General features: G+C 35.5%; 1 protein-coding gene across 3 annotated transcripts in view; it reads right to left on the reverse strand.

Moving 5' to 3' along the window:
- Positions 1-984: 984 nt before the first annotated feature.
- LOC122071569 (tRNA pseudouridine(38/39) synthase) overlaps positions 985-13,432 on the reverse strand; it is a 23,432-nt gene continuing 10,984 nt past the window's right edge. Inside the window, exons 8-16 of one of the 3 annotated variants that reach the window (XM_042635937.1) lie at positions 12,579-12,675; positions 11,469-11,529; positions 11,190-11,320; positions 9,418-9,535; positions 6,518-6,641; positions 4,887-4,994; positions 4,720-4,791; positions 4,219-4,270; positions 985-1,324 (exon numbers count right to left, since the gene is read on the reverse strand). In XM_042635937.1, the coding sequence (XP_042491871.1) occupies positions 4,227-4,270; positions 4,720-4,791; positions 4,887-4,994; positions 6,518-6,641; positions 9,418-9,535; positions 11,190-11,320; positions 11,469-11,529; positions 12,579-12,675 (755 nt within the window). In that variant the 3' untranslated portion in view covers positions 985-1,324; positions 4,219-4,226. Of the gene's footprint in view, positions 1,325-3,963; positions 4,271-4,719; positions 4,792-4,886; positions 4,995-6,517; positions 6,642-9,417; positions 9,536-11,189; positions 11,321-11,468; positions 11,530-12,578; positions 12,676-13,432 lie in introns of those variants that run through there. The other 2 variants (XM_042635939.1, XM_042635938.1) reach the window with 2 other exon arrangements.

Raw genomic sequence — 13,432 nt, forward strand, 5'->3', positions numbered from 1 at the left:
ACCATCACGGTAGAAACGCTCCTACATAGTTTCATCAAAACATGGCCCTTGTTGGTATTTCTTACTTGAAAAAACAATCATTTTCTTAATGGTGCTTTATCTGCATTAAGGATTTTACCTAATTGGAAACTTAAGACATTTATCATCCTTTCAGTACAATAAGATTTTTTCTTTTAAACTAGGAACTTATCTGGATTTCCTTGGTCGGATCCTAAAATTTTATTGATAGATTTAAATGCATTTGATTTACTACTTACATATCATACATTTTCAGATGACAGCTATCTAGAATCAACCAAGCATTGCAAAATGTGAGCTATATGTGGTAATAGCTGTTCATTATACACAACAAAGAAAGAGAAAAATGTTGGGAAGGATTATTTCAAATGTCCAATGGTTGTACATTTTTCTTGTGGGCAGGTCAATGTAGAACTTGCACTTGTGGTAAAAGTCAATGTAAGGTTTGAACGGCAAAGACAGATGCAGATTACAGTCAATTTTTTTTTTTTTTGGTGTTGTCCACTATCAATTGGGGATAAAGGAGGCAAGTCTAACTCCGTCAACTAGCATAGTACACATTTACATTTACATTTACATTTCTTTCCCATTCTCCCGATTATATTAAAGGCTATCTGAAAGGTGTAATTAAAGAGTCAAAGGATCATATGAGGACATTGAGATATATATGCAATTAACAAGTCAGAAATAAACAAAGAAGAAGATTTATTTAAGTTGAAGAAGGACAACGGTTGTAGTTATTTTTAATTTTGGTTTTTTGTTTTTAAACATTGTAATGATTAACCATTCTATGGTTGTGTATCTGTAAATAATTCTGATTTTGTACTTAACCAATCTTTTGCTTATGACTCCTTCATACCTCTTGATTTGGATTGATTGGATTAATTTTTGCAGTTCTACCAGCAATATGTGAATATACCCTTTATTCAATTTGATAAATTCAGACAACGTTGACCTCTTTTTCCATTAGAGATCCAACACTCAAAGATCCATGTGGCTTTTATTCAATAAATCCAAGTAAAATACATCAATCATCATTTCAATAAAAATCTGGTTTCGGTGACCTACAAAAGAATTGCAATAAACTTTTAATTCTTCACATAATCACAACTCATGGCAGACTTGAGGTTCCCAATGTAACCAGTTCTGAACAATTGATTAGTAAATAGCATTCTTCCCAGCTTCTAGCGAGAGGGAAAGAGATGCAGTGGCATCGGCGGAAATGATCCATGTGGTGAAGAAGAAGTGGAGCTTCGTTAGATCTTTAAAGGATGCATAGAGACACTTACGTTCCGCTACCACCCACCTGATAACAAATTAGTGGTAGAATTTTAATTTAACTTGGTATATACTAAGAATGGACACATTGTTTTAAAAACAAATGAAAATCACAGAAACAATTTCAGCAACAAGGCATTCATCATTATGTTTGATGCACGGCAGTTTTGAACATGTAAGAAAGAAACCACTTCTCAACTTTCTGCTTTCTTAACATCTTCCCGGATCTTCGCCTCTTGGTTTTTAAGAGTCAATTACTCACTCCCTAAACTTTATTTTTCATTCCAAAAAATTCCTCCAATAAAGTATATTTTTATTCTCAAGTATGCATCTAATTTTTTTTTTGGTAGAAAAGGCATTCGAATTTTGAATTTGATTCCCACAATCAAATGTAATGGGATTTATGAAAGTTGTTAAAAATTATAAATTTTTTGATGAATTATTATAATTAAAAGTGGGTACTTCATTAATCAAAGATCATGGTATGAGGAATCTGATTGGATCATTGACACCAATCTATTAGTAGAGATTGGCTATCACTCCTTTATTATTATATGAAACACTCATAAAAATGAACCATATTGATAGATATAATAAAATCATCACAATTGAGAACAACCTATGATACATAATCAATAATTTATAGTCAATATATGTTTACCTTGGTTTCAATATATGTTTATCTTGGTTTCCTCCCATCTCTCAAAATCGTCTTGCATAACCTTATATGATATGAAAATAATATGTTTATATGCAATCTCAAGTGAACAAGGATGAGTTCTACAAAATGCTTATTTTGTGATGAAAATAAATCATTTTGATATGCACCTCAACCTCATGCTTATTTTGTGATGGAAGTCTATGGATATGTAGGAGGACGTTGAGACATGGGAGGAAACCAAGATTAACATATATTGACTATAAATTATTGATTATGTATCATAGGTTGTTCCAATTAAATTCAATTGTAGTGATTTTATTATATCTGTCAATATGGTTCATTTCACGGAGTGTTTCATGAAACAAAAAATAAGTGATAGCCACTCTCTACTAACAAATCAGCATCAATTGATACCAATTTGATCTGAACTGATTCCTTATACCATAGTACTTGAGAAATGAAGTACCTGCATTTAAATATAACAATTCATCCAAAGAAAATTTAACAACGGTAATACATAAATAAGTTGATGTCCCAATATATTTGATTGTGGGAAAAATTCAAAATTAGACGACTTCTCTATCAAGAAAATTAGATGCTTATTAAAAAAAATGGAGGGGTGACTTGAACAAGTCAATTAAAAAATAGGGTGACAAGTAACAGATGAAAAAGAGGGGTAATTTAGATATTTTAAAACATTTAGGGAAAAGGGAGAGTAGAAGTTTACTTCCAATAACGTGTAATGTTCTAATCGCTTAGACTTCTTTTACTTAGCATATACACTGCAAGAGGTGAAGGTTTAGGAAGATGTGAAAGAAAGCTGAAAGTAGAGAAGCGGTTCCTGAATTTTCCATCGTCTTGATGGTCGGGTCTGGATTACCTTGTTTCTGATGTATCCCTCCTATTAAGAGAGGTTTCTTTTGCTACTAGATTTCAGGAAGTCCTTGATCTCGGTCAATATTTGGATTTGCTTACTAGTTTTGGGTCAAAGACGGTTTTATTTTTCTATATTGTTTAGAGAACCTAATCCAAGCTCTCTGGCTGGAAGGAGAATCTCCTATCAGCTTCTGTTAAGGAGATTATTATCAAATCAAATCTGCTGCTTTACATTCTTATACTGGATTCAGATCCTTAGTGATGATCGCGCAAGTCTTGTCCATAGCTATCTAGGTGATCAACACATGTTCCAACGGTGATCCAATAATTGAAGCACTATATTCCTTCTTGGAAGAATCAAAGTTCAAGAGAAGAAAAAAGCACAAGAGTCGTTCAATCACCACTTGAACACGTGTGGATAGCCTAAATAGCTTTTGGACAAATTGGATACCTATTGGTATTTGAAAGGATCTGAATAGGATTATGAGACATTTTTGGTGGAAGGATGCCTAGGGAACGGTGTCTTTGGGTCAAGTGGGAAAAACTATGTCAGAGTAAGGTTGGGGGCTTACGCTTTTTGGGATTTCGAGTGCTTTAATTCAGGATTAAAAAAAAAAATTAATAAAAATAGCAAGGAAATCAAGGAAATGGTGGTGCCACTACATTATAGTTTTGATTGCGTTGCCAAATGTGTCTACCTGTGTTAGCTATGTTGTTTTTGGGTAGCCATTCACCTGAACCAAACTGGACCCACTTCCTATGGTCCCACTAGTAGTGCTTGTAGCCAGTCTTCAAGCAGACCTTCTAACGCCTGTTCAAAAGTTTCAAGTACTATAGGGTTAACCCCAAAGATTGCACAAACCACCACTGCGTGAAGGTCTTGACTGGTTATGGTAAAGTAACGTTTTAACATTACTTGAAATGACAAAGGTTGGCTGTGTGGTTCATCCAATTGTGCCATGTAGCATTTCAAACGGGGCTGAAATTTGGTAGATATGTATATCCCAAGGCACCTTGCTCACAAGTCAAGTTTCAACCTAAACCGAATTTGCGAAGTGCCATAAAATATTGAAAAATCTGGGATTACCAAAAAAGGTGTACTGAACATTTAACAAAGACAAGAAAAAGCATTGTGTTCATCATGACAACATGTAATTCTTTTCAATTGATGAGAACCATTTAACTTATCCATTCTTTTAGGAGGGGGAGTTTGTTGGAGAATAAAACTACAGTTGAACGAAATTTTTGAATTGAACATTTTTCTAGTGGTACATAAATAGAAGAACAAACTACAACACAAACTGCATAGGGAAGCAATAGTCAAAATTGAGGAATATCTATAAAAATTGAATTTAGCTAGATTTCTGCCTTGAGAAAGAACTCACTCATACAATTACTTTCTCGATTTCAGTTTGGCTCGCCGCTCTTCATAAGATGCTGTAACCAGGTCAAGAAGTTAGGGGGGGAAAAGTTTCACATTGGTGTACATGAAAATCGATGAAATAAAAAAAAACCAGGTCAGACGAAATACCCAGCAATCTGCACCAGAGGAGGTAGTACTCTGGGCAACATAGAATGCAAAATACCAACTCAGTTTAAACCAGTGGTCAAAAATTCAAATGGCAACTACTAAGATGGGGGGTCACACTGAGGTAATCAAATCCATGTCTTCTGCCTAACTAGTGACGCTTAATCCCTTTAGACATCATTTATTGCATAGATATAACACTATATGTTTGTCTAGAAGATAAAACAAACAACAACAACTGAGAATTCATATTATTTCACTAAGAAGATTCAATTCAGGTTTCCATCAATCATGAAATTTATTCCAAAGATCACTAATTGAACAAAAGTTTTGCATGTTATGGGATGATGTGACTTACGCTCAGTTGGCCGTGACATCAGAGGAACATGGACTGCCTTTTTCTTCTTAGCATACCCCAAGGGACTCCTATCTGAAATTTGATAACTAAATTGTAATATTCAAGAATTATACATTTAAACCAAGGAAAAAAAAAAAAGAAGTCAGATTTGAAATTGTTTCATGTACCGGTCATTGCAGAAGAGCAACTTAGCAGTGCTGTATGAAAGATGGAAGCCTTGAGTCTATAATTTTGAAATTCATGTTTCAAGTGCTCATACAAAGTCTTCTTTGCATCTATACATGAAATACACTAGCCATAAGAGATTTATTCATTACATGTAATAGTTATCAGCCAAAATAGAAAGACATCATCCAGAGCCACAAAATTTTTAAGGCCTTGAACTATGACAGATCCAACATCAAAATTCCATTGAATAAACGCCCTTTCTTAAATATTGCATGATTCCTTACAACTCGATAAGTGATGAACTGAGTTAAAACTACTCTATGCACCAAGAATGACATTGACCTCCATAGCAAATGTTAAAACAATTCCCAGACCACCACGGACTTGATAGCTTTTTCCATCAGGGAAAAAATTAGCTTAAATTATTATATTACATTCATAAAGAGGCATACTCAGCGCACTAGGCTCCCGCCACTGTGGAGTTTGGGGAGGGTCATGATGACATAATGTATGCAGCCTTACCCCCTTTTTGCCGAGAGGCTGTTTCCTGACTCCAACCCATGACCACTAGGTCGCAATGGAGCAACCTTACCATTGCACTGAGGCCCGCCCTCTAGACTAAAATTTTTCTGATAAGATCCATTTGCCAAATTGAGAAATCAGGAGAAGGAAGAAATTCTATACAATGTGGCAGTAAGGAAACCCCATATAACTACATTATAACAGCAGTGACCATGTAAAGAAATAAGAAGTAGCTACCCCGGTTTTCTACTAGCAACCGCTGAAGAGATATTAAATAAGTATTAACTCTTAGGTACAGGAATGAGAGAAAGAATATTCATATTCAAAGCACTGAAGAAATGACAATAAATGATAATAGTTGACAACCTACATGGACCATCAAGTGTCATAACTATCACACAGATTTCAAGTGAAACACAGAGGTCAAAAGATGGAATATGAAAGTAAAATACTATCTTGTAATCATTGTCCATCTTGAGATAGCACCAAGTTTAAGGTGGCACATACAAAGCTGTTGAAGTAGACTGTCTTTTCAATTTTACCCTCCACTATTTGAGTACTCCTCACTTAGATTTATTTTAGAAGCGAATTGTTGCAAGCAACGCAAGGGGTAAAATGGTAACATTGATAAATTATTATTATATAATTGGTAAGGTGATCAAATATTTGGGACATCCAAAAAAGGGGAGGAGCATCTTTACAGGATGGACAGAGTAAAAAATAGCTGGCCAACTGAGAGATGATGTGTTATTTAAAGTGGGGCAAAGTAGTGGTAGTACATTTTGGAATAAGAGTATACCCCATTTCCTCTGCTTCAATGCAAGCATTGCACTATCAGAACTGCTTTGTTTCACTAAAAAAGGAAAATTTCCAGTGGAAGTAAATCTTCCATAGCAAATTTTAGCCATTATTGGTCGCAGACTACTACAACAACAACAACAACAACCAAAGCCTTATCCCAACGTAATGGTCGCAGACAACATGCATCCCAAATCCAAACTGAGATAAATAAAGAAGTATTAACTAAGTTCTGTACTCTTACAAGGGTTCTAGGCAACTATGAAAGGCGTGTGCTCGAAGACACATTAGAAAGAAGAATGGAAATTACCAGGAGAACAAACAAAGCTCAAGTCATGGAATTCACAGGAATAAAGAATCAACGGAAGCTCAGGTGCCATGACGTACTGAGGTTTCCTTAGTGTCTTGCTTGTGTCAAGCAAAATATCAATTACCTACACAACACAAACATTTGAATGACATTTATGTCAATGGTACTGCTGTACTAGAATCGAAAAAAGCAAGATAAAGAAGCCATTTCCTCAAAACGGAATCAAAAGTTTCATAGCATAGATCATAAATTAGGTTCTTCAGAGAAAATCATAAAATAGATGGATGCAAAAAAGAAGAGTTTGTACTCATCATGTGATGGATCTTAAGTAGCTATATTTGACCCATTAGACATTAAGTGGTAATCCATTCATTTGAATAGTTCAATGCTTTTATTTTAATCATCCCAAGGAAATAAAAAATATTGATTGTCAGAAAATGAAATCACCAAGTGTATTAATTTATAGGCACCACTTGTCTGACTATGTGATGCAGGCAGACCACTTCAACTGGGTCTGGTTAAGCCCTGTTTCAAGCCATTATTGGGACATATGGGCTTTGGGCTGATTAATTTTGGGTTAAGTGTTGTATTGGGCCTTAATTAAAAGCCTGTAACGAGGGGCATGTGCTTCTATACGTGAATAGTAGTTTAGTTAAGAGTCCTTTATGTTTCTTAGTATTAGTAGAGTTCAGTTGAGGAGGCTGCAAGTAAGTATGAGGTCAACAAGAAATTCAGCTGTAGAGTAATTATGAGTCAATTTTCGTATTTTATTAGGTTTTTGTTTTTTTTTTCTTTGGCTAGGTGACTTAAAGGGGAAGTTAGTTTAGTAGGTTTAGTAGTCCTAAAGCAGGTCAATACAGTCTTAATAATACTTATCCATACACGAAGTTGGTGGAAAATTCGATATTTGTGTGGCTGTTTAGCCGAATATTGTACATTATGACCCTCCGTAGACCGCACAATGGTGGCAGCTGTGCACTGGGTACGCCCTTTGTATCGCTGTTTAGCTGAATATTGGTCAAGGTGGTCTTGCTGAGATTTTAAGCGGTTTTCTATTCTTCAGGTTCTTCTTCCTTTTGATGTAGATTGAAGGAGGGACGAGAAGAAAGGGTTGGGCTTAGTCCTGGGCTTAGTCCAGTCATGGGCTTAATTTCCAGCCCATTAAGTTGTCATCTAATAAGTTCTTGGGTGGGGGACAACTAGCATCTATCTTCTAAATTTATTCCGTTTCTGTTTTATACTGAAGTCTTTTATGTAATAGATACTAGTAGGTGGTGTATTCACATAGTTTCCATAAAAGAGAGGGGCAACTACATCCTCCCCACGATTTATGAAAAAATATTCTGGTTTGATAATCAATTTTGAGTAAAATTTATATTTTTGGAAAGTTTTCCAGATTTTAATATAATCTGGTCGATCTGATCTGAAGCTTAGGCGACTAAAGTTTCAACCTGACCAAATCACCATTTTTTCAATTCATCAAATTTTTCTTTAGCCTATCTTCTGCTTCAGTTAATCAAAACGCCATTTTTCAAGTTATCAAGTTTTTCTTTAGCCCATCTTCTGCTTCTTATCGACTTTATCAGTTACCCCTAGTTTGTCCACCATATCAGTCCATTGCTTTCACCCTTCTAAGTCATTAAAATTTATTTTATCTTGTCATCAGTTCTAAAACTGAATTCATATAATTTCCTCTGTTCTACATCTAAATTGTCAACCTTTTCTTCAATTTGACAAGTCTAGTTCTTTAAAGTATCAGTGGTTCCAGCAAACTATTTTGCCCAATTACTTCAAATTAGGGTTCTATCTTGCCTCAACCACATCACCATGTTACATCCTTCCTAGAAATTTCTGCCACTTAACAGTTCACTGTACTCAGCCAAACAGAAAACGAGAAATTTTTTCTACTCAGAATATATACCTAAAGCATACCTATTTAAGACAAAATGCCACTTTTCAAAAATTAAGAAAAGGGAAAAAACATTCTTGCTATCCATTTAAAAATCAAAACCCATCAACTGCAAAACTTTAAGAAAACAATCGGTCTGTTAATTTGCACCGTTTTCATTACAAGCAAGGTTTGTTTAATATTTTAGTCAAACATCCATTTCTTGGAATTCTGAATGTTGGAACATTTCTGTAGATTTCAACATTTGAATATTCAGTAACTTATCATTTTAGGCGATGAAGAAACAAAAAGGTGGGGAGGGATGAACGCCAATAAAGAAAACAGTACACATTTGAAAAGGTTTTGATGGTTTAACTACAAAATGGGGGGAAAAGAGGGGGGGGGGGAGAACCATAAGGCCGCTGACTTCATTGTATGAATGGCTGATCAACACAATGATGATTCATGTGGCCCAAACTGCAAACTTCTGGATTATCAGGAATTCACAAAGACTTCCCTATATATTGGGTGTATTGGATCAACTTACTTAGCCCATCAAATAGGAACTCATAAGCAGCAAAAGTACCAAACCAGAATGATATAATTATCTTTTATTGCACATTTTGGGTTATCGGGAATTTACCAGATAGGCAAGGTTTTCCAATCAAAGATATTTTGTGTATGTGAACAAATCAGTGCAGCCCATGAAAAGGGATCACACAAGCGGCACATGCACCAACCAACAGTTAGGACACTGGCCATTCAGTCTACATGATGGTATCTTTAGATTTCATTTTTACTATTTACAATTCAATCAGCTATTACAAATCAATGACATGAAAGGGTGTTAAAACAGTGGGAGACAAACTTTCCTCTCGCAATGCATTAATTAGTACTAGCATTAGTCAATGAACATAGACATAATACTTAATAGTCCTCATCAGAAAAAAGGGGGAAGGGGGGGGAGGGGGGAGGGGAGAGAAGAATAAGTTAAAAGGATTTCAATACATACACTAGGGGATTCAAGACCTTCACCAATCATAAACAGCACAGCGACCATGCATCTGACCTGGTGCCATAGAAAGGAACTACCTTTAATTGTCATTGCCCATATTTGATCATCTTCTGACCTAGAAATTTAATACAGAAAAATATTATCTGCTGAAACAAATGTACGGACAGAAGCATGTGTACAAGTAAATTCATATTATTTCCCAAATATAGTATCTGAGAGAAGGAAAAGATTGCAAGTTTCTATTGCCTGTCACACAGAAGAGACTACATAAAAAATAGTTATAAAGTTAACAAGATCTGTGTTTAAGAAGTAAACACAGCGTTGCACAACACCATAAACAGAACAATGCTCAGATTTCTATAATCTCTTAGGTTATACACATGACTACCTCACATTAGCTGCATATCTGGGATGCAAGTTGCAGACATTCTATTCTTTTTTTGGTAGACATTCTAATCTCTCGTTCTTTTTTTTTCCAGACGTTCCTTTGATGACATTCTATTCATCTCCATTGAGAAGTGAGTTTGACAATATCATTCTCGGGGAAAATATTAATGACAGTGCAACTTTCCCATAAAGGAGTTTAAGGCAGCCTGTACAAAGAGTAAATCCCTAGAAATCACAAACACCTAGTGAATCATATTCAAACTGATCGATACTAGTGCAAGAATTTTTGAATTTCAAAGATATATAAATGTAACCCAGTTAACAAACACCTAGTAAATCCTATTCAAACCGATCGATATTAGAATGTCAAACCTTATTTTCCCACACCAGTTCAAATCACTGGTTTAGAGCATATTGGCTAATGTTGAAGGACTAGGAAGTGAGGGAGTTCATAAGATGATGAAAATGGTCTTTGGTACCTTCTGCAGTATTTTCACATTTGGCTTAGCAAGGGATAGAACTATCCAAATTATCAGTGAGTCCCTTTCATCCACTAAAATTACACATTAGCAAGACAAATTGGAAACCAATGAAAGCTATCAATAACACATACCCTTTCCTACATTCCTGGATTAAGCCCCAACTATATAAACCACCAATTTAAATACTAAGATAATAGACTAATATGCAGGAAATTAATCAAAGCTCAACACAAGGGAATAGTCGTATAGGTTCAATTTTGAACCCCTAGAATCTAGCAAGGCAAAATTCAAAATTTTTTTTACAAGTCATGGCAATCAACAGATTGCAATTAACACAATGAACTGGTTTTATAGGTTCAGTTTCAAATCGTTACAAACATTTTATTTCAATACCATTTTAACTTGCGGGACTATTGCCAACACTCCCCCTCAAGTGTTTCCCTCTTTTTGAGTGGTCAATGGCAGTCACACTAGGGAGGACCGAATACTTAAAAGCTTTAAGCTCACAGGTGGAGATACCTCCCAAATGTATAGGCCCAACTCCAAGGTCCCGGTTAATCGATGTGGGACTACTCCCAACACCATTTGGGTCCTTTCATAGTCCACTATAATACAGATGGATGTTCTTTGGGCCAAGATACACTATAACAAAGGATCTGAGAGTCTAACTTGTTAAAAGTATATGTTCCAATCTACAATTTCGCAAACTCCCACTGAAGTTTTATAAGTTTGGTTAGATAGTGATAATTTCCAAAGGGTAATCTGACCATGCCTATTGATTGTAGGTGAAAAATGAAAACAAGCAACAACAATCAAACAATTCGACCATAATAATAAAGCCTATAGATACATGAAGTAGCCCGTAGAAACAATATGCGATGGTTAACTACGAGTTTCAACCTTTCATTGCAAGATGAAATTTCAAATGATAAGATATTGCGCTTGTAGTTGTGAACATTGACTGCATCCATCTTGCAAAAGTTCCTGAAGTCATGTTCCCCTATAAATTTTTTACCAGCTACCTCCATTGCCTGAAGTAGAAACCAAACAAGATAATCTTAAGTTATGCATTACCAATTAATGAAGAGAAGTGAACAAAAAAGGGGGGGGGGCAAAAGAGAAACAAAAGCCACTTCCACATAGACATTATTCCAAAGCAGAAAATTTTAATTTTCATACTGATATGTCAAGATTTTCCCTCCAGAAAAGGTACTTGTACTCCCTGCTCAAACAGCTGAACCTGCAATTGTCAAGAGAATCTACATATTATGCCACTACATCTGAAACTTGGAAAATCAAATTAAAAGAAGTCTAGTTACTCATGCTTATTATCTTGATATTTGAATATGTGGAAAATTTACTCAATTGTAGCTTGCATTTGATGGACATATGATATCTACAGAAAACGAAAACAAATTCATGGCCTTCATGCCTGAAAGTGTAAACAATCTGGTATCATCAATATCTCTAGGTTCTATATGGGCTTCATACAGTTATTCAGGAAGGGCAATTTTGAAGTTCTATAAAGCTTTCATCACTAATTCTTGTGGTTTATAATCCTTTTTCTTCCAGATAATAGATAATGATGTTCTCAAGGTTTGCAAGTTTACAAGTATAATTCTAAAGAGTTTCCCTCTTTGAGTATATTTTTCTACAAGTATAATTTGTTCATTGCAGTTCAAAGCAACACCTGTAGATCAAGGGTAATTTCATGATTGAATTGAAAAACCTCTGTGGCCATCTGACAGGGGTTTAAATGGAACCAGTGGGTGCAGCGCAACATAATGGCTGGCTAGGACAAGGCTTTGAGGTAGGTATTGTAGCATGGCCCTTAATGATTTTAGGAACCTCACCATTTTCAAGTAGAGGTGGCAACAGGGTAAGGCAGGTTTTGTTTCACCAATAACCTTCCCAATCCTCTTAAAATGTTGTCTGACTTGAACCTGCCCTGCACGATAAAACATGCATGGAGCTCACCGAATTTTATGAGGCAGCTGGATTGAAAAAATAATATACTGAATCCTGACATGACTATCATCATATCATGTCTAACCATCAGGGGTAGGGTGGAAATGGCGGTCGTCACGTTTGACCTACCCCATCACCATGATGCCTTCCCTAGTTACTTCATTCTCTAAGCCTTCTATTTGATTTATCGTTTATTTGCAAGACAAGAAAAGCTTCACCAAAAATAAAATTAAGGACATGAAATAACTTCTCTATAGTATAAATCAATCACATAACCAATACCATAAATGGAACAATGAATGGTTAAAATGGGTCATAAACCTTGCATGGAGATCAATAGGAGCAGGACACCAGCTTATAACTCGGATATCTTTAGGAAGGACTCTGTTCAGGACCCTCACATAATCAATTTCCTCTTCTAGAAATGAAATATAAAAAGGAAGAATTAGCAAACAATGCATTATATGAAAATGGTTCTCACCCAAAAAAAAAAAAATTCCAATTTATGATACCATGTATTTAAGTTTCACAGATAGTTATTTGAGAACTCCACGAATTGTGGCATTAACGACTCAGTGCTTGGAAAGGTTATTATGATCAATATCTTAGATACTTATTCCAATCCAATGAAGAAACCCTAAGCTCTTTCTTATGTTAGATTGGAAAATGAGTTACATTAGCATCTACTCATATGCCTAGAAAGAAATCACTCATGTGGGTGTACACTCACTGAAACAGAGTCTCCCACATCTTTAAATTAATATATATGAAAAGAGATAAATCAGTGATTAGATCAAACAGACTATATTATACACTCATGGTATCAAACCCAAGCTGGGAGGGGTAGGATCTCCTCCGATAAAGACTTTCCAGCCAAGGCGAGCACCAGAATCCAACTTTTTCAATAGTATATCAGCAGGAGATGCAGCAGTGGGGGTTGAGAGGTATCGGGGGGGGGGGGGGGGACAAAGTTAATTCTCTTGCCATCAACCTCTGTCCGGTATCAAAGATGAGAGCATTTTACATTGGGTCTAGGATTTTTCAACTCTTCCAATTGAAAAAAAAAAATCAAATTTTAAGGAAAAGGGGATTTTGACAAAAATTAGTTTACTGGAAGAAAATAAAGGTTTAAAACATCAGACACAAAAAATGGGTTCTATAGTTTTTTTTTTTTT

Source organism: Macadamia integrifolia, unplaced genomic scaffold, assembly GCF_013358625.1.
Source record: "Macadamia integrifolia cultivar HAES 741 unplaced genomic scaffold, SCU_Mint_v3 scaffold_267A, whole genome shotgun sequence".
NCBI classification, from domain to species: Eukaryota; Viridiplantae; Streptophyta; class Magnoliopsida; order Proteales; family Proteaceae; genus Macadamia; species Macadamia integrifolia.